The 27,589-nt window shown below is 39.1% G+C and overlaps 1 protein-coding gene across 6 annotated transcripts in view; it reads left to right on the top strand.

Moving 5' to 3' along the window:
- LOC128855141 (putative thiamine transporter SLC35F3) overlaps window positions 1-27,589 on the top strand; it is a 79,375-nt gene that overhangs the window by 20,666 nt on the left and 31,120 nt on the right. For 4 of the 6 annotated variants that reach the window (XR_008453695.1, XM_054089823.1, XM_054089821.1 and 1 more), the window contains exons 2-8: window positions 15,377-15,926; window positions 16,029-16,476; window positions 16,565-16,743; window positions 16,828-16,956; window positions 17,037-17,226; window positions 17,309-17,398; window positions 23,417-23,546. Coding sequence is in view for 5 of the 6 variants with exons in the window: in XM_054089823.1 (XP_053945798.1) it covers window positions 15,489-15,926; window positions 16,029-16,476; window positions 16,565-16,743; window positions 16,828-16,956; window positions 17,037-17,226; window positions 17,309-17,398; window positions 23,417-23,546 (1,604 nt within the window). In the remaining variant the exon portion in view is untranslated. Of the gene's footprint in view, window positions 1-73; window positions 213-15,376; window positions 15,927-16,028; window positions 16,477-16,564; window positions 16,744-16,827; window positions 16,957-17,036; window positions 17,227-17,308; window positions 17,399-23,416; window positions 23,547-24,001; window positions 24,072-27,589 lie in introns of all 6 variants that reach the window. The other 2 variants (XM_054089825.1, XM_054089822.1) reach the window with 2 other exon arrangements.

Genomic DNA, 27,589 nt, shown 5'->3' with positions numbered 1-27,589 from the left:
TTTTTTAACTTAACAATATCTAATTATAATTTTGCCATATTTTTATGTGTTAAAATAATTTAACGCATTTCAGGCAGTCGCGTTCATATCGAAGAGTCTCCGCTGCTGAGTAATGGTTTTCTAAATACCGACATTAAAAAACACGCATTTGATTTGAAATAAGCAGCGCACTTATCAAACTGGGAATTCCTTGGCTCTCATGCCAAATAAGGGTAATAAAAAAAATAATAAAACAATTGATATTGAATTTTAATGTATTTTGCTTTTCTGCCATTTTTTCTGTCACCTGTATGTAAGTATGTATATTCAAATAATATTAAACTCAAGATCGAATCCATGTGAAATGACCTAAATATTTTGGGCACTGTCGTCAATTCTTTTGAAAATTGGCTTATTTATAGGTTTGAGTAAATTGGGAAGTGAATTGAACAAATATGGAGAAAAAATTAAATAACTTTGAGATTTATTTAATTGTTGAAAAATTTCGGAGTTTTTTTAAGGCAAATATTTTCGGTGCTTTTTTTAAATTTTGTATAGATTATTTTTTACAAAAATTTGTTGTCGAATAAATTTAACTTTTGAGTTCAAAATCCTTGGGAAATTTTTGTTTGTCTGTTATTTGTGAAAAACGCACTCCTTCAAATGTTTTTCATATATTTTTATTAATAATGCGATTAACTCTTCGAGTGACATACAACCTTTATCGAAAAAATCTCGGAAAAAAAGCAAGGTAACACTCTAAGCCCACTGACTCCAACCAAAATTTTGTCGCCATTGCTTGACATTTATAAATAGGGCGCCGTCTTAAATAAATCTACCTCTTCACGTGTTTTCGATTTTTACAGTTTTAAAAATGGATTTGAATTTGCAACAAGGAGTCAAACTGTCTCGGTAATACTCTAAAGAAAACAGCCGTTTACGAGTGGCACGAACACTTCAGAATAAATGGTGAGTCCATCGAGGATTACAAACGTTGTGGTAGGTCGTCGACATCGAAAACTCATGAAAACATCAATAAAGTGAACGAAAAGTTAATCAATAACCGCAAATTAACCATCAAAGAGCTGGCAGAGGGCCTATGAGAGGACCATCAGAGAGTGGACTGCTTAAGTATCCACTCAGGATATTGCAATTACTGATTTGGGTTTGGGCCTCTTGTTGCTGCAAAGTTGGCTCCAAAGAATCTGAGTTTCATGCAAATGATGATGTTTTTGATGATTTTTAAGTCTGAATCCGATCCAATATGCATCAAACGCATCACGAGACGGAGACGAGAAGTGGCTTTATGAATACGACACGCAATCCAGACACCGAACAAGTGAGTGGAAAGCTCTGAATGAACCAATATCAAAAAACCACGTCGTTTTCAGTCAAAACAGAAAGCTATACTCATGGTTTGTATGGATTACAATGATACTGTACACCACGAATTTCTGCCTGAAGGTCAGTCAATTAATAAGGACTATTATTTCGGCGTTATGAGACGTTTACGTGAAGCATTTCGCCAAAAAGAAAGGATTTGTGGGAAAACAACTCGTCAATTTCGAATTATGATAACGCACCATCGCACAATGCCACCATTATCCGTGAATTTTTGCCCAAGAACGAAACCTATACCATCCAACAGACGTCGATTTCACCTCATATGGCTCTCTGCGTTTTTTTCTGTTTTATCGAGTCAAAAAACCGCTACGGGGAAGTCGTTTTAACAGGCGAAAGGCAGTAATAGAAAAATTGAAGACGATTCTGATAGCTATACCGAAATTAGAGTTCCAGAAATGTTTCGAGAGCTGGATCAACCGCTGGCATATGTGCGTCGCAGTTGATTGAGAGTACCACTTTTGAGCAATAAATTTGTATTGTGAATTTTCTAAATAAATACAATGTGGCGCAAAAGTAACCTTGCGATGTTTTTTGGCTGTAATTAAAAAAAAAAATGAAAAACTTTGATTCTTCTTGTGGATTATTTTTATTTGGTCTTTTAATTTTTTTTACATCAAGTCGAGAATATGATGTCATGTAAATGGCCGCCGCCACAGTTGATTGCCATTTGAGCCCTTTTTATGGCTTTTTCCATCACTTTGGCAAAACTTCCGGCGATAGGTCCTCACATTCTTGACGGATATTGTCTTTAAGAGCTGCAAGAGTCTGAGGCTTGTTGACATAAACCCGCGACTTCAAAAACCCCACAAAAATAAGTCTGGAGCGGTCAAATCAGGCGATCTTGCTGGCCAGTGCAAATCGCCAAAACAGAGATTAGGCGCCCGGGAAATGCATCCTTCAGCATATCGGTTGTGGCACGTGCAGTGTGTGCCGTTGTACCGTCCTGTTGGAACCACATGTTTTCCAATCCCAATTCATCAAGTTGCGGCAAAAAGAACTCGTTGATCATTGCTCTGTAGCGCTCACCATTCACAGTAACCGTTTGGCCCGCGACGTCTTCGAAGAAAAAAGGTCCGCTGACTCCTCCAGCGAGAACAGCACACCATACAGTGACTTTGGGCGGGTGTAATGGCTCTTCGTGGGTTACACGCGGATTTTCAGTGCCCCAGAAGCGTAAATTTTGCTTATTTACGTACCCGCTGAGATGGAAATGGGCCTCATCACTCATGATTATTTTTGATGAAAAATCATCATCCTCTTGGTGGTGATTAAGGATGGCTTGAGCGTATGTTAGACGCGATTGGCGGTCAGCAGCTAACAGCTGATGCACCGTCTGCACTTTGTACGTAAACATCTTCAAATCTTGTACCCAAAAATTCGCTGTGAAGACCGTCGACTGATACCCATTTACGTGGCACGTCGTCTGGTCGATGTCGACGGCGCTTCCATGACATCCTCGGCTACAGCAGCAATATTCTCTGCAGAACGGCTACTCCGGAGTCTGCCACGCCTGACAGCATCTCGTGTTGTGCCAGTCTCTTCGAGGCGAGTGGCTAAACGTCGCAGTGTTTCACCAGTAGGCGTTGGACGGCGAGGAAATCTGCGACGAAATTCACGTTGTGCCAAAGTCACCGACCGATTATTGGTCAAGCAATATTCCGCGTTCTGGAGCAGTGTAGCGTAACATTGTTTATTAACGTGTATTTCGCATGTGTTTACTACACAAATGTCAAAACAGAACTGACATTAGGGGTCAATCGCAAAATTTATAGCATTTTCTGATAGGAGGATTACTTTAGCGCCACCTGTTATATTCTGGAGCATATTCTATAGCATGGCATATTCAAATACTTTCAACGAGTCAAAGCAGTCAAAATACCGTATTTCTGATTACTAATATATGTACGTAGCGACGCTTCGATCGATTTGCAGACGAACGCTGCGCTAGAACAGTATTTTGCACTTGACAAAAATTAAAAAAATTGAATATTTTAAGAACCGAAGATATTTCACTTTAAAAAGCACTATACCAAAATTTTCAACATTGAATAAAATTCAATATTATAAAATTTTCCAGTTAATCTTTATTTTACATAAGCCTGCTAATACACCAATTTTTAGAAGAATTGACGACTTTGCCCAAAATACTTTGATCACCTGGCACGCCATCACGTCTATATAAAGTAGCGCTACGCTATTCGGCGAATAAAAAATTGCATCAGTGCCTTCCCCTCTCCATAAGGTCGCGTGCCTACATCATCTGTGAGTAATGCAATATTTTTTTATAGCTCTCTCAAACAAATTTGCGCTTACTTTTTAATTTTGCGTAAACTAAACACTTTGCACCCACATTAAAAATGTAAATGCCAAGGTGCAACCTCAGCTACAGCCCCACATTGCCAACCATTATGACCAGAGAAGGTCACGTGACATATGGAAATTTCCATAAAAAGCATGCGAATACAAAATTTCTCATCATAAATGTGTAAATTATGGCATTATTAGGCTGGCATTGCCTCTGGGCGCTGAAAAAACGGTGTCCTCCGAATAAGTTGTACAAACAACAAACAAAGCAAACAGATCGTGGACCAATTGTTGTGACGTGAAGAGGTGTCGCGAAAATTGCCATGTTATGGCGCTCATTAGGGAACCTACACATTTCGGTGTGTGTGTGTTTTAGTGTAGGTGTATGCATGCGTACGCGTTTATGTGTGCACTTGACACTGTTGAAGGTCTTGTAGCGAAAGAACTCAACCTCAGCCTTAGCCTCAGCTGCCACAACACTCATCGCAAGCACACTCTATTCCAAAGAAAACAAAACGTTTATTTTATATTCAAATATTTTTTTATTAATCAGTATATTCGCTTTCTTCCTTTATGTAGAAATTTCTACGTTCCAAGTTATCAAAAAAACGATCTTTTCCCGCTGATGGATTATTACTTCGGATGGTGCTCAAAGCGGCTTGAATAGCCTCAGTTGACTTATGACGCTTTCCCTTTATTATCCTTTTGGAAATAGGTAATAGGCACAGGGTACTAAATCAGTAGAATGCCACGAATAGGTCTTTCTTTATTTAAGTTAATGGCAACGACTTTACTGACCAGATTTACAGGATTACCTAACAATAACTTAAGAATGAAATTTAATAGGTTGTTTATTTGATAGATAACAAGACTCAATAAGTGACTTAACAGATATCTGCTTAAAAAGAAGATCAAGACTTTTAAAAAGCCGATTAAATTATCCAAGTCCTCTTCTAAGTGGAGCGAAATTGAGGTAATTAGGTCTGAGAACTTTAATATAAAATGGATTATAAGAGCGAAGTACTCTATCAGGAGCATTGAAACATATTGAAACTAAATTCTCCAAGTAGACCTAAACAGTCAATGGTGCTGGATATTATATCGTATAAATATATAAACATTAAGCTTTGAACGAGTCGTTTGATTTCAAGTGAGAAAACATTGATAACCTTGCACCTAGCGTAGTAGGATGGCAAGGGAGTATCAAAGTGAAGAGGATGAAGAGCGAAATGGACAAACTTGTGTTGCACTCTTTCCATTCTAAGAAAATGTAAGGATTTTGTCGACGGAGGCATCGAACAGACTAAAGTATTATATAGGTACTACTGTGGGCAAAAAGTAAGGTGAATTTGGTTGTAAAATGAAAAACATGCCAAATAGTCCTTTTCCGGTATAGCCGTCAGCACCTTCTTCGATTCAGCTTTTATCTCCTCAATCGACTCGAAACGCGTTTCCCGGAGTGGTCTCCTGAGTTTTGGGGGGAGCCAGAAGTCACACGGAGCCAAATCAGGCGAATACGGTGGTTGCGGAACGATATGCGTGGAATTTTTGGCGAAATGGTCACGAAGAACGAGTGCAGTGTGAGACGGTGCATTATCGTGATGCAAAAACCAAGAGTTGTTGGCCCATAATTCTTGTCTTTTTAGACGAATTGCTTCACGTAAACGACGCATAACGCTAAAATAATATTCCTTATTAACAGTTTGGTCAGGTGGAAGGAATTCGTAGTGCACCACACCACGAAAATCGAAAAAAACTGTCATCATGACCTTTATTTTTGAACGACTTTGACGTGCTCTTTTCGGTCTGGCCTCGCCTTTAGCACGATATTCGCTTGATTGGTCGGTTGTTTCAGGGTCGTAAGCATAAATTCAAGTCTCATCTCCTGTAATGATGCATTTGAGCTTGTCCTGATAGTCTAAAAGCATTGTTTCACACACATCAACGCGACGACTTTTTTCCAAGAAATTGAGCGTTTTCGGTACCAAACGAGATTTGACTTTTCGTAGGCCCAAATGGTCTTTCAAAATGGTTTTCCCAGATCCTTCTGACATTCCGATCATATCAGTAAGGTCTTTAACAGTCAACCGACGATTCTTGAGCACTAACTCCTTCACTTTATTGACGTGTTGGTCATCTGTTGACGTCGATGGTCGTCCGGAGCGCTCCAAGTCATCAACACGTTCTCGACCCACTTTGAAGACTTTGTACCACTTATAAACATTTTTCTGCGACATGGTCGAATCACCAAATGCCTTCTGCAACATGTTACACGTTTCCGCAGCCGAAATTTCATTCCGCAAACAAAATTTGATGGCACTTCTCTGCTCAATCAAATCAGACATTGTAAAAATCGAAAAATGCACTCTTGGTCGTTTGGTAAACACAAGCGGAAATATATTACTGATAATGACATTCACATGAAAGTTGGCCCAGATGTTATTAGCAGTGCTGCCAACTCATGAAAAAAATAGCTAGAGCGAAATTTTAATCCCGCTAAGTTTGACAAATAAATTCACTTTCCTTTTTGCCCACAGTAGTATAGCGTCGCCAAAAAGCTAAGTTAATAAATAATTTCGGAATAATAGAGTTAATACGAGGTGTGCAAAAAGTATCGCGAATTTTGAATCTTCGCCGGTTACGTATATTCGAATTTCGATTTTTTTGTAGTATGAGTACCATCTCTCACTCATGCCGACGAGTTCGGCTATTTTGAATGTTCAGTTAATTGTTGACAGCTGCTTTGATGCATCAAAGAACTTGTGGCAAATTTTGTGTGAAAAACGAAGTTAAGTGCGCGGATGAATTCCGAATGTTCACAGTGTCATAGGGAGAAGCTACTTCGAATCAAAGCAACGTTTATCGATGATGCAAAATGTTCTCAGAAGGCCGAGAAGATGTGAATGACGAAAAGGGTGCCGGACGCCAGAGCGTCGAAGTACGAAAAATTTGATGAAGTGAAGAAAATGGTATTGGCCAACCGTCGAATCACCGTTAGAGAAGTTGCTGAGGACCTAGACATACCGATTGGCTAGTGCTATTCGATTTTTTCAATGATTTGGGCATGCGACGGGTCGCCGCAAAATTCGTACCAAAACTGCTCTATTTCGACCAAAAACAGCATCGCATGAACATTGCTAATGAGATGTTGGACTCTGTCCGCGACCACCCAAATGTGCTCCAGAGAGTCATAACTGGTGACGAATCGTGAGTTTATAGTTATGACGTGGAAACCAAAGCTCAATCATCTCAATGGAAGCTGCCGCACGAACCAAGACCGAAAAAAAGCGCGCCAAGTTCGGTCGAATGTAAAAGTTTTGCTTACCATTTTCTTCGATTGCAGGGGCGTTGTGCATCATGAGTTCTTGCCATAGGATAAAACGGTCAGTATTACCTGCAAGTTATGCGCAATTTGGGCGAAGCAATCCGCCAGAAACGCCCGGATTTGTGGAAGAACAAAAATTGGCTCTTCCATCACGATAACGCCCCTGCTCACACAACGTTGCTTGCGCACGACTTTTTGGCCAAAAACAACACACTAATGATGTCACAGCCACCGTATTTCCCAGATCTGACACCCTGTGACTTTTCCTTGTTCCTGAAACTGAACGCCCATGAAAGGACGACGCTACGCTACGATTGACGAGATAAAGACGGCATCGAAGGAGGAGCTGAACAAGATAAAAAAAATATTTTTTGAAGTGCTTCAAGGATTGAAAAAAAACGTTGGCACAAGTGCATAATATCTCATGGAGAAAACTTTGAAGGGGACAAAATAGATATTAATGAATAAATAGATAATTTTAGAAAAAACACAAAATTCGCGATACTTTTTCAACACATCTCGTATGTATAGCGAACGTAAATGACAAGTCAAAAAGAAACCCAAGAATACGAATTTCATTGACTGAGACATGAGTTACATTTGTAATATAATAATCTGAGGAAAGGCGTTTATTGGACTTGGAAAACGTTGTGTGATTTCACTTACTACTATGAAGAGATAGTTTGTTTCCTGCAAAAAAATGTCAAATCATCTAGGTAGGTAGGTCAAATGATTGAAGTACCGCTTTGACACTTCCCAAGTAGCAATAAAGAGCCATTTTGATATCATTTTGATACCTCCAACGGGCAGAGCTGTTGATGTAATGGAAAACATTGATGGAACTTAGTTTGGAGCACTGCCCCAGGCTATCGAAGAAAATTAGCAACCTATTACCTTAATCTTCTAGCTGCCAAACCCGAACATTTACAGAAAAAATGCTCAACAGTCTCCTTCTCTGAAATGTCGCCACAACTTCTGCAATGGAGATTAAATGGCAAACCTAGCTTTTCCGCGTGAGTATCGATCGCTCAATGACGAGTAAACACGGCTACGGGTTTTGAAATTGTATGGCGTGGAGTCCTCAGGACTTTCAGAGTACTGCATCTGTTGTACTGGGCCCCAAGGGGTTTCGAAATAGCACATAAAGAAATAGAGCTCCATCTTTTCAGTACTTTTCTGTGAAATAGGTTCTGCTATTCCCCTTTAACAACAGTCAGGGGATGCTGGTGACCGGGTAGGAGGTCTCTGAGACCAATTCAGCCCTCTTCCTGGCAAGCTCATCAGCAATTTCATTTCCCTCCATGTTTCTATGTCCTGGAACCTAGATAAAACAAATGTTACCTGCACACCCAAGAGATTTGATGTTCTCCTTATAAGAGTTTTTTTTTTTTTATTTTTGGCGGTGAGGTTGGGTTAAAACTGTACCATATAGTAACCATCGCTACTACGTGTGTGGTGATTCCACTAAAAATATCCCCCCTCTTCTCTTGGAGTTTACTAATATAGTTTGGATCTGCACAATGATGTCGTCAGAGCCCTGATGGCGGCTTGACTAAGCATTTTGCTTGCCTGCAAGATCGCAAAGACTTCTGCCTGAAAAACTCTAGCAGTATTCGGCAATATCAAGGAAATAAAAAAAATTGGCTGATCAATCGTCTGCATACAGTAAATATTTAGAATATTTTAAACAACGATTAATGAAAAGTATAAACAAAATAGCGCCAAGAATACTACCTTGTGATACTTCAGAAGTTGGCACAAATGTATGAGATTTAGTATTCAGAATTTCAACAACTCAGATCCTATTTGGCAGGTATGATTTCAGTCATAATAGGAAAACCGAGTCGAAGCCTAATTTTTCAACTTTCCAGAGCAGTAATTTGTACGCGATCGGCCTTTGCCTTTTTGACACTCATTTCATATAACATCAAATTTTTAGTCATCTGTCAACTTGTGCGACACAAACCTTGAATTTAGCATCCGAAGACCTAAGGACTCAATTTGAATGTGTTATACAGTTGCCTGAGAAGTCCACAATTCACTTTCAACACTTTTCAGAGAGGCTCTCTTAATATTTTTCATGAAATCACGCACTTTCCGTTGTTTTCTGAGGATAATAGAGTGGATATTCTTTGATCGTCACTAAGCGTTGACGCTTACCCGAAATCGGTGGTGTCAATCGTAAATTTGCATACGGGGTAAGCAAACATCATCAAATAATTGGTAAAGCTTTTAGTGCATTTCGAAAAATAATTGCCCAGTTTAACACAAAAGTCAATTGCAAATCTTTGCTTGAAACACATTTTCCGACCGAAGCACATAACAGACGATCAAATATAGCGCAATAAATGAAATTATTTGCATCTAAATGTCAAACTTTTTTTAAAATATGGAAATATTACACTATTATATCGAATTTGAAAACTGCACAAAACTTGGTTATTTTTGTAAATTAAAAAAAATCGGTTTCTTTCAATAGAGGGTGTTGATAATATTCCACCTACGCCCACCTGCTCATGCTTCGCGCAACGTAGTTTCTTTGATATTCTATACTGAAAGCTGGTTTGGTTCGCAGTTTTTCGGTTGCCCTCGTCGGCTTTCCTCGCCGCTTAACGGGTTCGTATTTCTTTCTGCTTTATTTTCAAGTTGTTATTTTATTCTTTGCGTTGTACAATTCGCTAATTTAAACAACACGCTCATCGAATGAAAGCCAATATGTTCATGGTTTGTGACCGTTAGACGGATATGGACCGGAAAGACGTGGCGAGTGGGTTGGCAAAAATTTGAGTTTTTGTTTTGTTTTAATTTTGATTGTGTTTCTTTTTTGTTTTGTTACTTTGTAGGTCGTACTTGAACCTTCGCCTAATCGCTATGCGAATAAATTATATCGTCATTTGCACGATTCCAATTTGGCCCTTTGCAAACCTGGTGGCAGTGTAGCACTCATATGTGGTTGGGGACATTCGCAAATGTGTATGTACATATGTATGTGTACACTTGTACGCACGAAATACTTACGATTCACGCTTGTGCGGTTAACTCGATTTAAATTAATTTCAACACGTAAGGTCCCCAGATGCATGAGGTTGATAAGATTGAGGTTTGGACAATGAATGAAACAACGGCGCTATTCACAATGAGGTTTATGCTGTCGGACATATTTATAAGATTTTGAAGTTTTGGAGGGCCTTATAGCGCTCAAAAAGAGAACGAAATCCGCTCAAGAAACAATCAAATCTTATACAAATTGAAAAAACAAACAAAATCGAGCATAAATCTCACCAGCAAAGAGTTACTTTTTGTTTTTTAATCAAACCTTTGTAATGTGTTTTTAAGGCAACATACATTCTGTCAAAACAGTACCGGGAATCGTTCAATAAAACGCAAAATATTTGTTTAATCTTTAAAATTTATTTTGTCGCCTTCAAATTAGGATATATTCGAAGCAATACACATATGCCAACGATTAGTCCAGCCATCGTATCACTTTTTAAACACGTCTGAAGAGATCTTCTTCAACTCCTTCAGCCAATTCTCCCTAATGGCCTCTATCGACACAAAGCGGCGTGCGCGGAGTGGCAATTTAAGTTTTGGAAAAGGTCACATGGATGACTTAATCCGGCGAATACGGCAAGTTTTTGGTCAAAAAAGTGTTCAAAATATGAGCCTTGTGAGACGGTGCGCAATCATGGCGCAAGATCCATGAGTTTTCTTTCCACAAATTATGCCGTTTCCTACTCACACTCTCTCTCAAATGTCGCATAAGTTCCAAATAACATTATTTATTTACCGTAGAACCATTTGGAACGAATTCCGAGTGCACAACACCATGGTAATCAAAGAAAATGAGTAGCATGACTTTCACTTTTGACCGACTTTGACGTAGTTTTTTGTGTTTCGGCTCATGTGGATAGCGCCATTCAGCCGCCTGTTGACTAGTTTGTCAAACTCATCACCTATTATGATGCGCTGGATAAACGTTAGGTCCGAATTCACTTGCTCAAGCATGTCTTCTGACTATCTTTTTTTATTCTACTAAATGTCAACAATACATGAAAAAAATTTCAGCCGGCATAAAATGCGTTGTTAAAAATTTTTTTTCGACATCCATTGGATGGCGTCTGCCTTCAGTATTAAAATCACTCGGCATGAAATGATGAGGTCAAAATGGCCCCTGGCTCCCGGACTACATTCGGAATTCACAGAGAGAACGTTGGCTCGAATCTCGCTGAAACACCAAAATTAAGAAAAATATTTTTCTAATAGCGGTCGCCCCTCGGCAGGCAATGGCAAACCTCCGAGTGTATTTCTACCATGAAAGAGCTCCTCATAAAAATATCTGCTTGAAACTGTAGGTTCCTCCATTTGTGGAACAACATCAAGACGCACTCCACAAATAGGACTAGGAGCTCGGCCAAACACCCAAACAGGGTGTATGCGCCAATGATATATGTATATATATATATATATATATATATATATTATATATATTAGGGCAGGTTGATTTAAAAATCGCTCATTGCTCTGTGAAAATCGTATTCTAGGGATCAAAATAAGAAACTTTGCCGAAGGAACCATACCTCTAAAACGAATTCTAATGCCCCCCAATTTGGGTCGAACGAAAAATCCCACTTTGACCCATTTAGAGTGCTCCAATCGAGTCCAAATGTATGACCGACCCCCCACTAACTTTGGACGGCCGACCCACCCATGCCAGTGGCACACCCCCTGAAACTCCCCTTGGGGGTTCCCCATACAATCATTTCAAAATATTACCATTTTTGGCCTTTACATGAGAAAAGAAACTAAAAAGTTCAACCCAAATTGGGGGACATCAGAATTCGTTTTAGAGGTATTGTTCCTTCGGCAAAGTTTCTTATTTTGATCCGTAGAATATGATTTTCACAGAGTTACAGTATCAAATTTCATTATTCTAGCTTTTGTGGTTCCGAAGTCGCTTTGACTTTGAAATTTCAGTTTACATGGGAGGTGCCACACTACCTTCTGCAATACCACTATTTACCATAATTATATTCCTTTTCTATATGCCAGATGCGCCCTACTTATCAGGGTCATAATTTCTGCGCTAAAGGAAGTTATTTTCTTCAAATCGGCGTATGTTTAATTGAAATCAGTCGAACGGTACACAAAGAGATTGAAATATTTTAATGTGGCGTATGTTTTATAACTATATAATGATGATTATTATGAGAAGATTTAGTAATGCAACCAGAAAGCCAAAGGAAAATAGTGCACACGTAGCACTGACCTAGATAGGGAACTATAAATATCTTGTCAACAAATGCGATAACATAAATTAGATAGATTGGATTGCGTGCCTAAGCTAAACAGGGGCCACTACTCCAACTGCTGACATGGAAGCGCTTTTTAATTTACCACTACTACATTTAGCAATACAAGAGGAAGCTACTATGCAAGCACTCTCTTTTCATATAAATGAAAAACTTAAACCAGAAGATCTTACTGGACACCTCAATATCTTGAACAGGGTTCAACATGCAGTATAACCCAGGCGGATGACCACACGGAACCCGTACTCAATTATATAAAAAAATGCAAGGTAATCTTCCCGCCTAGGTAAGAGTGAAGCACTAACCCTACATGGCAAAATGATTCACAAAAATGGTACACAGATGGTTCCCAAGGAGTAGGAGCAGGAATAGTGTGGCCTAGAGTACACAAATTCCTAACACTAAGTACAGATGCCACAATTTTCCATGCGGAGGTCTTCGCCATAATGGAAACAGTGGAAATTATAATATATCCAAAATAGTGTTCGAGAAAGTAAAAATTAAAATACTTTCGGACAGCCAATCGGTTCTCAAAGCCTTGAATAGCTTCACATCCTAGTCAAAAGTCCTAATAGAGTGTAAAAATGCATTCAACAAACTGGATACTCATAATCACATCTCATTGGTTTGGGTACCAGGACATGAGGGACACGAATGAAACGAGAAGGCAGACTTTTATACCAAAAAAGGGGCAAAAGGGCTATTGAACCAACCCCATTTTTTGGCTTTAACAAAAATAACAGGGAACACTGGAGCGGCACAAGCGGCCCTAATCACTCCAAAAAGTTTTTGAACTTCAATGCCAACAGAGCAAAATCTGTTCTAACCCTAGATAAAAAGGGCCTCAGATTACTTTGAGGAGCACTTACAGGTCACTTTGCTTGTAATAAACACTTAAACACAATAGGGCTATCTAGTACAAGATCATGCACGTGCTGCTATGATGAAGGGGAGTCTATGGAATATTTAATCATCAACTGTGAGGTATTAGGCCACAGGAGACACAGAATCGTGGGCTCGTACCTACTAGAGTAGGAAGACCTACAATTGCTCCCTCCCTAAGGAGCTGTTTCGATTCCTCCTAATTATAATTAAGTAATTAGGGGCGCACAATAGATCAATCGGGTCGCATTGCATAAATACCTTAACATAACCCGTACAACCATTACCAAGATTGGATTTTGAGTCTCCGAGAAAGAGTTTCTGAATATTCAATTCACCGGGAAAATAGCCAAAAGCCCGAGGGCCATGATAGCGGATTGATCGCAGTGTGAAGAATGCATTCTCTTTCGAAGTAGACAAAAAGATGCCACAAAGAGAAACGATACAAATCCTTTCGAGCCAGCCGAGAATTTGGTGAACTTTCGACCATTGACTTATATGCTTTAGGTATTCATTAGCATTACTATTCGAGAGTAAAGTCTTTAACGCCAAAACGAACTGATGGTCAGGAACAACGTCCTTAGTATCTACGAAACACATGTCTTAACGAGATGGCTGAGTAATTTCGCGCTGGGTTCCAGGCTATTGCAAAATATTGTAGAGAGCTTCCAAGGCTGATGCTAACCTAGCCAGCTTTTTATAAATGGCATGTTTGAGAGAAACGTCCGGTATTTAGTAAAAGAAATACATATAGCTTAACTGATTTTTTTTTATTTAAATACGTATACTTCAGTAAACTGGGTGGTTAATTATGGCCTGGCATTTTACAGAGCAGTTTTGGACCGCTTTACTTGCGTAATCTTTATCAGACTCCTCCATTTCAAAGGAGTTTTCTTTATTTTGATTCCCTGTAAAGTTTAACTTCTCTAATGTCAACCGAGGTATGCAATAGTTAAATTTATGACAGAGATGCCATTTTCCTCCTTCCACACTTTGAAGACCCTGCTTAAATATTTTGTTGTCCTGCAGTATCTAGTCGTAAGCAACTTTCCCTCTTCATTCTTTCCCTCCAACACTCTTCAGCAGAGCCTTATCACACAGTTCTAACATTAATTGGGAACAGAAGTTTTGAGTGAAAGCTATCAAACTACAACAGTCGTTGACAGTGAAGCGTCCATGACCAGCACTTCTTAAGTCTTAACTTCCGTTAGCGATATTGCCAGATCTCTCTCAAAAATCTGCTTTATCTGACTATCAGGATCCGAAGAGGTGTACCAATTAAGATACCTTTTGGACAAAATATCGAGATGTTTAAGCTCGTGGTATCTCTTGGTCTGCTTCCTCAGGAAACATATTTTGTGCAAAGAAACGTTTGGCGGTCCGAGCACTAATTTTGAAGCAGATGCTCGCTTACAGTTCCACCCCTCTCTTGATACTTATTCGATGTCTTTTGAAAATCAATGTTTCAAGGGTGAGTTCGTGATGGCCGCCTGAGTCCAGTTAAATAAAAAAAACAAATAGACCTACAATTTTATGATGACTCCGAACGGCAAATGATTTTTAATGAAGAGCTTTTTCATGGCAGAAATACAATCGAAGGTTTGACACTCCCTGCCGAGGAGCGCTTGCTATTAGAAAAAACTTGTTCTATCATTTTGATGTTTCATGCACGGAGATTCGAATCTACGTACTCTGAAATGGGAGACACGCAGCAACCCTTCAGCCACGGCGGCCACGTTCCGAGTCAAGTTAGTTTGTGCTATACTTTCATTCGGTGGGTCCCAGGCTCGTTGCCCAATGGCGACATGAAATATTAAATAATAAGGAGCAGTTCCATGTTGTAGTCAACTTTCGGCAGAGAATGTCAAATCTTAGAGGGCATTTCCGCCTTGAAAATTACCTTTTGAAGTTTTTCAGTGCATCTGCCGTTTGGAGGCGCAATAAAACTTTAGGTCTCTCTATTTGCTTGCTCATACCAAAAATAAGTAGATACAAAACTCTGCTAAATACCTAACATATAATATTGGGTTATTTATTTGTATGATATGTTTAATATTCTCGACCCACTTTCATTATTTGGTAAATTTCCGATCAATCTTTCCCTTATAATAACTTCCATGACCGACTTGCAATAGCTTCCTATAACATCTTTCTTTCATCTGATTTCTAGTTACCTGATTTCGTTGACGTCAATTTATATTGAGAGCCGCTCAAATCCAACCCTTTCACCACCAAAATAATGTGTCGCCATCATCGTGAGTGTTCAACAAATCAGCGATAGCATGACTCGTGACGGAGAGATACCCGCCATTTTCAACCCAAAACGGGTGCGTACACCATCCGTTGTTGTGACTGGCGAATCTCCGAATGGTCCGTATGGCGGCTTTAGTAATGCGCTTAACACCAGCAATCCACAAATCGCCCACCAAGACTCAATTTCTTCGAGTCAACAGGACCCGAGTGAAGTCATAACAATACATCCGGATGTACGCGATGTCTCGACGCCGATTGGTACGCACCCAGGTTTGCGGCGTGGATTCAGTGCCGTTGGTGGCAGTTTTGTGAGTAGTTGTGGTGTAAGTGGCGTTACTGGTATTGGAGGTGGTTCAAATGAACCAGATACGCCGCCCGGTTTGGAGGCGGGACCAGATGGCACAGAAGTTCGTTTCCGACGACTAAAAGCTTGCAGAGAGACATGTTGTTCCGAACTGGCGCGAAAGGTGAGTATATGAAGAAGCATGAACAGTTTTGCTTTTCGAAATCAGGAAATACTATATGGCATTTGTCTCCATTCTTCTTTTCTTGGTCATTTTCTTGCTTAGATGTACTTTGGTGTTTGCGTCACCATACTCGTCACCGCGTCATGGGTTGGCGCAACGCATTGCATCAAATTTCTCTACTTGAATCGCAGCACCTACGCCAGTATTACTGCAGACGACATCGACAGCACATCAAATCGCGCCATCGAATTAGATTTGGTCACCAATATGGATGCTGACGATCCAAATAATATTCTGGGTATCAGTGATAATTCGTTAAGCGTCACTGAGGTGGAAGAGGCTACAAAATTTTTCCAAGTCGCACCACCAACTTTACCGGAGACGACAGTATTTCGCGCACCCTTCTTCGCCGCCTGGTTCTTCACCAACTTTTCATTCCTATTCTTCCCCATCTATGTGCTAGGTCGCGTATCGTTGCGAAAATGCGACAAGCCAGGCGAGATCTTGGGTGACGTATTGCGCGGATTTCGCGATCGTGGTTTCACAATCGGTAAGAGCAACATGTGCGAGCACCGTAAAGCAGAACAGTAGAACAACTCATTCATCTTTTCATATCTTATTTCTTCACGTGTCGACAGGTCGTTTCCTCAATCGCTGTCTCTCCTTCTGCATACTTTGGCTGGTGACCACTTACCTTTATACGATGTCGCTACGCGTGCTCTTCGCCACCGATGCCATGGCGCTATTTGCGACCAATGTCGCTTGTGTTTACCTGCTGTCATGGGTCATTCTACATGAACAATTTGTGGGCGTGCGGGTATGTGTGGCCACGGCACGAAGCAACATGGCATTAAATTGTTACAAAAATAAATGCAATTAAGTGCTTTTTAATCCTCTCTAGATTGTTGCGGTCATTCTATGCGACACCGGTATCGCACTGCTAGCCTATATGGACGGCATTACGGAAAGTCGCACGCTGAGTGGTGTTGTGCTAGCCACGCTGGGCGCCGCCGGTTATGCAGTATTCAGGGTATGTGTTATGACCACATGTCATGTATCTGCTTCTAAGCCCAAATGTACTTACTTCTTTATGTAACGCATTGCGTGTAGGTTATGTTCCGCAAGGTGATGGGCGATCCACCGATTGGTCAGATTGCTTTTGCCTTCACCACACTCGGATTTCTCAATGCGCTACTGCTGTGGCCAGTTTGTGTGGGGCTGTATTTGGCTGGCTATGAGAGTATGCCACCAGATCGCATGCCATGGATTATTTTATTAATTGCCAGTATTTTGTTATTGGGTAAGTTTAAGAGTGCATACGTACATACACATTTGTAATAAATAATTCAATGAGCCATTAAAAATGTTTGCATTGATTTCAGTTTTCCACATACTAATGCAATTCAGCGCAGCTGTCACTTATAATATGTTTGTAACGCTGGGTTTAATTACAGCAGTTCCAGTTTCAGGAGGTAAGTTGAAACACAGCATTAAGTGCTTGCTGTGGTTTTTGTTGTACCGGCATAAAACTGCTGTTGATATGCCAGTACTTGCTGGTTATAAATACGCGTCATACCGGTAGCGCAGACCAGACTGACATTGGAATGCTAATAGAGATATGGTCTCACGACCTGTGACCATATGAGACTCTATACAAATTCTTTAAATTCGGCACTCGAAGTGTAACTAATTGAAAAGGCCATAAATTTAGTTTGAACAATTTCTTTTATTCAATTCAAAGTAAAAAATGTATGAAGGTAATACAAAATTAACTTTTGCTCGATATGACCACCTTTTGCCTTGACTTTGGCCTTGAGACGGCCCAGAAACGAGTCGCAAGCTGCCCGAATGCGACTTGCAGGCATTTTAACCTATTCGCGGACAATGGTTTTTTTTTAGAGCCTCGAGACTGGTGAATATTTTAGTTCGGACCTTGCTCTCCAAACTGGTCCAAAGAGAATAGGTGTACCAAAGAGAATAGTCCATCGGATTCGCGTCTGAGGGCCGTTGTGTGGACGTTATGAAGTCCGGAACGTTGTCTTTTAGCCATTCTTGATTCAATCGAGCTTTGTGAGACGGGGCCGAGTCCTGTTGAAACGTCCATGGTCTGCCACCGAAATGTTTGTCTGCACACGCCTTCAAAGCAGCCTCCAGAATACTTTCCGGATAATATTTCGCATTTACCTTGACGCCAGGCTCGATGAAAACGATTGGAGAGTGCCTATCTACGGTTACAGTAGCCAACCCTTTACCTGTGGCGGGTGCTGCCTTCTGGTGTCCAATCGATTACTCAAATTCTCGTATGAACGGTCGGTCAAATAAACCCTATCGTTTTAGGATTTTACGAATTGCTCAATTTAAAAAATTTCCCCGTCGGCCAAGCGAAACAGCTCCTTCGCTCTCTTAAGTCTGACTTGTTGCTGCTTTGGTGTGAGGTCATACGCCTTTTTGATCTTGTGAGGCTTGACTTTGAGATTATTTTATAGTATGCGACGGATGCTACGGTCAGATATTTTCAGTCCTTTCGTCATTTGATTCGCACTTCGTCGGGGATTTCGCTTAAGTCGCTTCTTCATTTTTTTAACCATTTCACGTGACGTTGCAATCTTTTGATGACCACCTCCATGACATTTCGCCTTGGTACCAGTATCATTGTAACGGGTAATGGTGCGATAAACAAAAGCTTTATTTACTTTAAAGCGCTCGAACTCTCGAACGATCGCTAGTTGTGATTTTCCAGCCAAATATAATGCAATCACACTACTACGTTTAAATTCTATTACTAATTTCTTTGCTCGCGTTTACTCTCTGCAAAATACTTCGCGCGCGCTTCTAAATAATGCTCTAGTCTGTCATTTAGCCAACTAACAGACAGCTGATCAACGGTTAAGTTAGGCTGACCTGGCTGCCTGAAAGCCATCATATAAACCTATTGGTCCTTAGTGGTACCAGATGGAGCTTGACCTTTACCTTTCTTTGTATTGGACTTCCTATAATAAGCCTGCGTTCTTTGCAAATGTAAGTAAGCCCTAAAGCTCAAACCCCGAGAGACATTCTGACTCCTTCTATTATGGAGCTCCTAGGCATTTCATTCGGGCCCTAGACAATGCAGGGCAAGCACAATCTGCAGTGATCGTTGTTTGCGATGCCTATCTCGCCGCTTGACTATCAACGTACATATTTATTTTGGAGTTGCTCGATGTCTTGCCTACAGCAAAGACTTCTACTTGAAAGATACTGCAGTGGTTACGACGCTTAAATGGTCACTTGATGTCTAGCTCTGCGCAATAAATCCTTGCATCATTGCGTCCAACATTTTCGAGTCATCAGTAAGTATAGGAGGTGTATTGGAATCATGTTTCATGCCTCTTTTCCACCCTTCTTCTTCTATTTTCGTTCGGAACCTCTTCACCCAGTTGCACTTCGGAGTCATATAATCTGTATTGGCCTTATAATTCATGCCTATTGAGCTATGCCCGAATATTTTACAGGTAAATTCAACCGTTGCGTTAAGTTTTACGGCAGATTTAGCTGCTAGACATTCTGCCCCACCCGCCACCGTTGGTGTAGTTTTCATTGACGTTGAATACTTTCCATAGGTATTTTGTATGCCGTGTTTCTTAACGCAGTCCACCACAGTAGAGCACCGTAGAGAAATAGCACTAATACCAATTTTAGAAGGAAGTAGTCGCCATGTAGCTGGTTTTTTTCTTCCTCTAATATATTCTGCTTCCACGATAGCTTTCAATCCAAAATTACTCCAAGGTACTTCGTGTTGCCTTTAAGACTCAGTTCTACGCCGTTTAGCTTCGGGGATACCAAGTTTATTTACTTTTTGGGTGTTTGGCCGAGCTCCTTCTCCTATTTGTGGTGTGCGTCTTGATGTTGTTCCACAAATGGAGGGACCTACAGTTTTAAGCCGACTCCGAACGGCAAATATTTTTATGAGGAGCTTTTTCATGGCAAAAATACACTCGGAGGCTTGCCATTGCCTGCCGAGGGGCGACCGCTATTAGAAAAATGTTTTTCTTAATTTTGGTGTTTCATCGATATGCGAACCTACATTCTCTCTGTGAATTCCGAATGGTAGTCACGCACCAACCCATTCGGCTGAGCCCGGCGGAGCCCGAGGGTTAGGAGGAGCTTTTTCCTGGCTTACATACAATTGAAAGTTTTACCTTGCCTGCTGGGGAACGACCGCTAGTAGAAAAAACTCGTTTTATCAGTAGAAAAAACTTATTCGTATCTAACTTGTTCTTGTTCTTGATATATCTTTGAATTTGAAGTCAGCTGATGAATTCTTTCTGTAGCTGGACAGTTTTAGTCCTCGACGTTTAACAAACTCCTGCCTTCCGGTGCCCTGCTTTTTTTGACCGTACGCCTGCATCCCTGGTGTCGGCTGAGAAGGAGGGCAAAAGTTTAGTTTATTATTCTTTAAAAAAAGTGGCTATAAATAAAATGTATTGTACTTCCATAATTTCTAATTATTAATATTTTTGTTTTTGTTTTTTAAGGCAAAGAGAAAGCCTTGCCATTAAACTAATGGAATAAAATTGTAAGCAAATGATTTCCAAAGCTTAAAGGTTAAGAATACACTAGTCAAGCAACAAAAGAGTTAAATGGTGAAAAATCGCTGTTTTTAAACGCCGGTTTGACAACGCCGTATCGGCTGATTTTTCAATTTTCGAATATTTCCCAAGCATTTCAAGCATTTTGTAATTCCTAAGCATTATCTAAGTTTCTGATCACGATTGTTATTTTACCTGGAAAGCTTAAAAAACCGATGGGGCACCCTGTAACTCTCATAACTATAGCAATCTTCTTTTCGCCAAGCGTTAGCCAGTGACGAATAGATGAATCAACTGGTATAAATAGAACTGCCTTAAATTACATGGATTTGGAAAATAGTGAGTTATATCAGTTTTATGAGGTATAGCCATACTCGCTAGCGGTGAGTCTTGCTCGATAACTTTGTTGTTGCTGGCACATGCCAATTTTTCATAAAGTGCCGAGCAGGGAAGTAGCGAATATAACAGGCCTTACATAAGGGTGAAACTGTTGTAACATCATAACTAGGATAAATTCCCAAGATAGCAGCCCAGTCTACGATCGACGCCGTTAGACTATTATAAACGATGTTTTATGCAATATCAAAATTCACTATGTACGTAAATTAACGCATATATATCTCTGAATGAAATGTTGCTATTAAAGAGGGTGATCCAAATATAAATTTCTGTTTGAGTCAAAGTTTTTTGGCCACTTAGAACTCTTTCCGGTCGAAATTTTAACTGCCAATCACGATCTTATGATTGTGCCAAAAGCTAGTGATACTGTACCCAACATTGAATAGCGAAAATAGTGAAAATTTATTCATGTCATCGATCTCAACTGATGAACATCTCATGCACCAGCCTGATGAGAATTTTTCAACAAGATTTCGACTTCGAAGACTGAGTCTTAGTTAGAGCAGCTCGCATGTTAAAAGTCATATGTGATGACCGAGAAGCCAATGTATCCCTGGAAGGTAACGTTTGGCGCAATTATTAGAATAGCAAAGCATTACCAGAAGTACCATTTCACATAACAGTGAGCCATCACTACCGACTTTTTATAATCCAATATTAAAGGCATGGGCTCAAATGTTCTTTTAAGGCCAGTACGTTGAGTAACTGATGGCATTAGGTCCGGTAATGCAATTAGTCATCTTTGTCAATGTTAATTGACCACCTGGTAGCTGTTATTTGACTTTAATGGAATTCAATGACGCTTTGAAAGGTCGATGTTAAACAAATCAGTTATGGAGGAGTCAAAAACCATCACCGAAAATTTAGGAAAATTACTTCTTGGGTCGTTCACGTTCTTATCTGTGCGTTGGAAATTTAGCATGGATCGGTTTGAGCGTAAAGGTACAATTAGTGGGGCTATACCTTAGTCATGATAGTTCAGAGATTTCTATATATATATATATATAGCGTTTTTCAATAGGTGCGCTTCAACTTTTTTCCGATAGGGAGGGCGAACGACGCAATATTTTTTATTTTTCGCTTGTCATTTGTAAACTTCATTAGTATACATTTCATCATGGAACGCTACACACTTGAGCAACGCTTGCAAATCATTGAATTTTATTATAAAAATGCGTGTTCTGTTAAGAAAGTTTAAAGTCGAAAAATCATCTTCAGTGATGAAGCTCACTTTTGGCTCAATGGCTTTGTCAACAAGCAAAATATGCGTCACTGGGCAGAAAGCAATCCACACGTGATTCATGAGACACCGTTGCATCCCGAAAAAATCACTGTTTGGTGCGGTTTACATGCCGGCGGCGTAATTGGCCCATATTTTTTCGTTGACGAGAACGATCGCCACGTTACTGTGAATGGAAATCGATACCGCGACATGATAAACGATTATTTTTGGCCGCAATTGAATGGTATGGACTTAGACGACATGTGGTTTCAACAGGACGGGGCCACAAGCCACACAGCGCACGCTACAATTGATTTGTTGAAGAGTAAGTTCGATGAGCGCATTATTTCCAGAAATGGACCGGTCGAATGGCCGCCGCGCTCGTGTGATTTGACACCTCTAGACTATTTTCTTTGGGGTAATGTGAAGTCATTGGTTTACAGTAACAAGCCGGCGACGATTTGTGAGCTCAGAGCCAATATTGAACGCGAAATTGCTGGAATTTCGGACGATTTATGCAAAAGAGTGGTCGAAAATTGGGTTCAACGATTGGACTTCGTAAAACGTGCACGCGGTGGTCATGCAAAAGAAATCGAATTTCATACTTAAATGAATATGTTCAAACTCGATAAAAAAAAAAGAGTTAAAAAAGGCAAACCATTTGTGTTTTATTAAAAAACAAAGTTGAAGCGTTCTTACTGAAAAACGCTTTATATACCTATATAATTGGCGCGTACACCTTTCTGGGTATTTGGCCGAGTTCCTCCTCCTATTTGTGGTGTGCGTCTTAATTTTATTCCGAACGGCAGATATTTTTATGAGGAGCTTTTTCAAGGTAGAAATACACTCGGAGGTTTGCCATTGCCTGCCGAGGGGCGACCAATATTAGAAACAACTTTTTTCTTCATTTTTGTCTTTCACCGAGATTCGAACCTACGTTCCCTTTTCTGAATTCCGGATGGTAGTCACGCACCAACTCATTCGGCTACGGCGACCGCTTTTTTTAACTTTTATTTAAATGGCGGGATGAAAATCCACAAAACCCCAGAGTATTCCATCGTCTGTGAAATCATTTTAGTCAATATTTTTTAACTTGCTTCTATACTTTCTGGCATTTTAAACTTTTTTTTCTATTCTAAATATTTCCATCTCTCTTATTTAGTAAAAAAGGTATTCAGAAACTAAATTGGATGATTAATTTTGTGCCACCCTGTTTTCGGGCTATTTTTTATTTTTGATACATTTTTTATCTTTTTCTAAGCAGTGTAGATAAAATTTAATTTTCTACCATTACTTTCCAGCTTTAGACGTTGTGCTCTATGGCGCCACATTTGCGGGCATGAAATTGGCCGGCGTCATATTAATAGCCGTTGGGTTTTTCCTAGTTATGTTCCCCGAAAACTGGCCAGACTACATAACACGCTTGCTAAGGTAAGACAGAAGTGCAGTTTAGTATTTGTGTTTTATAAAAACAAAACAACAAAAAAATAAATTGTTCACTTGTGCTTGTGTTATATTGCTAATTTTTTGTCCGAGTCCGAAAAAGTACTTTTTAACATTAATTCATTAAAGTTTTTGATATATTTTCTTATTAAAGCTAAATAACATTTAAAAATTGAATTAAATTAAATCACATGAAATTCATTACTAAACATTAAGTAAACTCAATTTATTTAGTAACAAAATGCTAATTTATCAATTTTAAACTAGTTTTTTTTTTAAATATACCCTACATGCATATTTACTAATTTAAGCATTACAAACTGTTTTGTTAAAAAATTAAAAAAAAATTATTCTCATTACATTTTTAACAAAAATCAAACAAAAAAATCAATTGAAATTAATACTTTTAATTTTCTCATATTTTTATGCCCGAAATATTTCAGAAAAAGTGGTCGTGCTATACTGCGTTACCAATGTTGTTGTGAATTAGCTGAAATTCATTATCCCCATGCGGTAGGCTAAAATAAATATAAGAAATCTTCCCAAAATCGAATTTATTTACTATAAAAATTACAACAAAAAATGACTTTTTTCTAGTGAATTGTGTTTAGCTTCGTTCGACCTTAGTCTTGCGCGCTTCAATTTTTAAATACAATATTAACTAAAAATTAGCGAATGCGTCCACTGGCGTACATGCATACATATTTATAAATACATATAAATGCAACCAAACCATTTTAGTAGCGAAACTAAAAATTATATGTATGTATTTTTGAATTTTTCAAACACTTTCGAAATCCCTCGTAGAAGGGTGTTGCACTGCAAAGAGGAATATTTGAGAGCTGTATACTTATATACATACATAGAAATATATATGTATGTATAATTTTACATATACATACCTATAAATACTAACATTCACTAGCAGCGCTTTTTTAAATTTATTTCTGAAAACTAACTACTATTCGTCATTTTGTGCGAAGATTTTGTAAATTTTGTAACGCCAGAATATTACTCCATATTTGTTTTTTTTTTGCAATTTGCGCTAAACGAGACTTTTTACTGAGTTCCTGAAGAGAACTGCATTTTCCGTTTCTTTTTAACAACCTTGGTTGCCTACCTCCGCTACTACTACTAACAACTACTACTCTCATCCCACTCTTACTACTCTTTCAACCACTATCACTAAATACCAAGGCGAATTTATTACAGGTGACAGCAAACACATATAAGTAAAACCCTACATGTATTTGTTGTTGCGTTTGGTGCAAGCATCATGTCAAAATTAGCAAGCAAATGTAAACATACGAATGTAAACATACCAATACATACAAACAAAGCATATCATTTTGACGTAAGCCATACCTACGGCGAAAAATTCAGCTGGGTGAATGCTGTCACCTTATTAAATCCACCTTGCTAAATACTAACAATAATTCTAAAAACAAATACAAAATACTGACTACCTAAAACTCTTATACCAACAACTCTCCCACCCATCTCAAATCGTTTTTTGATGTTTCAAATATAATACAACAAACAAACAAATACACTAAACCATACACGCCCTCACTCTCTTTTTGAGACTTCTGCGACTCTCAACTTTTCCCTTCTATCTGCCTTTCGGGCTTATTGTGCATTTTCGTAAATAATTTCTAATATTAATGAATTGCCACGTATTCATTTGTATATCAGTACTGAAATATGTCAACATTTACACACAAATATGATATATTGTATTGCAAATGTTATATACAGACATATACATACATACATACATACATTGCTAATCGATGTTATGGCTAAGCAAATGATCAGCAAGTGTTGGAAACCCACAAAAAAGAAATTTCCGCTCACCCCGTTTGCTTGCCCAAGCGCTATGCATTGAGAGTTAACTGTACCCCACTTGCATCTAGAAATGTACATACATACATACATATGTATTATATATAAGCTTGCTAATGAGTGGATAGCGCAGTTATGAAATGTGTACAATAAAAACAAGTGCCACAACTAATACTTATATACATTTGGAAACACACATACATATCTACTAACGTATTTGTAGCATTTTGAATTGTTTATTGTCGTTGGCTAAATTGTTGTTCGATTGGTTCAAAATTATTATTTTATTGTTTTATTAATTTTTTTTATCAATTCGCTATTGTTATTTATTTATTTACTACTATTTTGTTTTTTTGATAAATTACATGCCAATAAATTATATATCATATAACAATAAAAATATTACATAAAAATTCGCCTCTAAGTGACATTACTTAAATTTCTCAAGTTGCTCGAAACCTGAATACCTTATCATCTCCTATATTCCAAACTAAGAATTTCCCGAATTTCAAATTTGGCAATTTACTTACTAAATCTTTAATCGCTTTAATCCACATAAAGTGGAGCTCAGCATATCTCCTGAGCATCTTCTTGTTAATATATTTTTTTTTTTTTTTTTAATCTGAGTTGAGCTGACTCCAGATTGGCCGTAGGTTAAATGTAACAAATGTAACTTTTTCTTCTAACCGCGCTTGGCCTTCCCATCTAGATAGGCTAGCTGAAGTCCATTTCTGATCTATCAGTTGTTACAAATTTTGTCTTTTCTTAGCTTCTGACTTGAGCTTTTGTGAGCTCCAAATAAGTTATCTGTGGATTAGATCACCTATGCCTAACTTGCTTTAGTCGCATCATAGCAAAAAAGTCATGTTCAGTCATGGTATCGAACTCATTACCACCAAGCCAATCCCGTGTAAACCTGCGTTGTATCCACACAAATTTTTCCTCTCTCATACCCTCAAAGGAGGATAGTAGGCCGATAGTCATAACTACTAGGGCCTTTCGTTCCCTTCGTACCTTCTATGTTCTTGCCCAGCATTTGATAAAACTCGAATGAAATGCCTAGGAGCTCTACATTAAGAGAAGTTAGAATGCCTTTCGAGGTTAGAATTTCAGGGTTATTCAAAAAGTCTACTACAAAGAAACGTAAAGGGCAAGCTTCATCCAAGGCGTTTTTCAATAGGTGCGCTTCAACTTTTTTCCGATAGGGAGGGCGAACGACGCAATATTTTTTATTTTTCGCTTGTCATTTGTAAACTTCATTAGTATACATTTCATCATGGAACGCTACACACTTGAGCAACGGTTGCAAATCGTGCAAATTTTTTATGAAAATAATCGTTCTGTTGTTTTTATGAAAATATTGTTCTGTTCCAAAAAATCATCTTCAGTGATGAAGCTCACTTTTGGCTCAATGGCTTTGTCAACAAGCAATATTTGCGTTACTGGGCAGAAAGCAATCCACACGTGATTCATGAGGCACCGTTGCATCCCGAAAAAATCACTGTTTGGCGTAATTGGCCCATACTTTTTCGTTGCCGAGAACGATCGCCACGTTACTGTGAATGAAAATCGATACCGCGACATGATAAACGATTATTTTTGGCCGCAATTGAATGGTATGGACTTAGACGACATGTGGTTTCAACAGGACGGGGCCACAAGCCACACACTACAATTGATTTGTTGAAGAGTAAGTTCGATGAGCGCATTATATCCAGAAATGGACCGGTCGAATGGCCGCCGCGCTCGTGTGATTTGACGCCTGTAGACTATTTTCTTTGGGGTTATGTGAAGTCATTGGTCTACAGTAACAAGCCGGCGACGATTTGTGAGCTCAGAGCCAATATTGAACGCGAAATTGCTGGAATTTCGGCCGATTTATGCAAAGTGGTCGAAAATTGGGTTCAACGATTGGACTTCGTAAAACGTGCACGCGGTGGTCATGCAAAAGAAATCGAATTTCATACTTAAATGTATATGTTCAAACTCGATAATAAAAAAAAAATGAGTTAAAAAAATCAAACCGTTTGTGTCAAAAAAAAAGTTTAAGCTTTCTTACTGAAAAACGCTTTAGTACCACTGAGGGCCTATGTGATAGCTTTCAGCCAGCCAAGTCAGCCTAACCTAGTGCCTTTCATAATGTACGTAAATAAAAAATAAATAAATTATCTGATAGTATTCATAAT

Source organism: Anastrepha ludens, chromosome 2 (genome assembly GCF_028408465.1).
Source record: "Anastrepha ludens isolate Willacy chromosome 2, idAnaLude1.1, whole genome shotgun sequence".
NCBI classification, from domain to species: Eukaryota; Metazoa; Arthropoda; class Insecta; order Diptera; family Tephritidae; genus Anastrepha; species Anastrepha ludens.
Note: the sequence above shows the minus strand (reverse complement) of the source record. Positions and strands in the feature narration are given on the sequence as shown.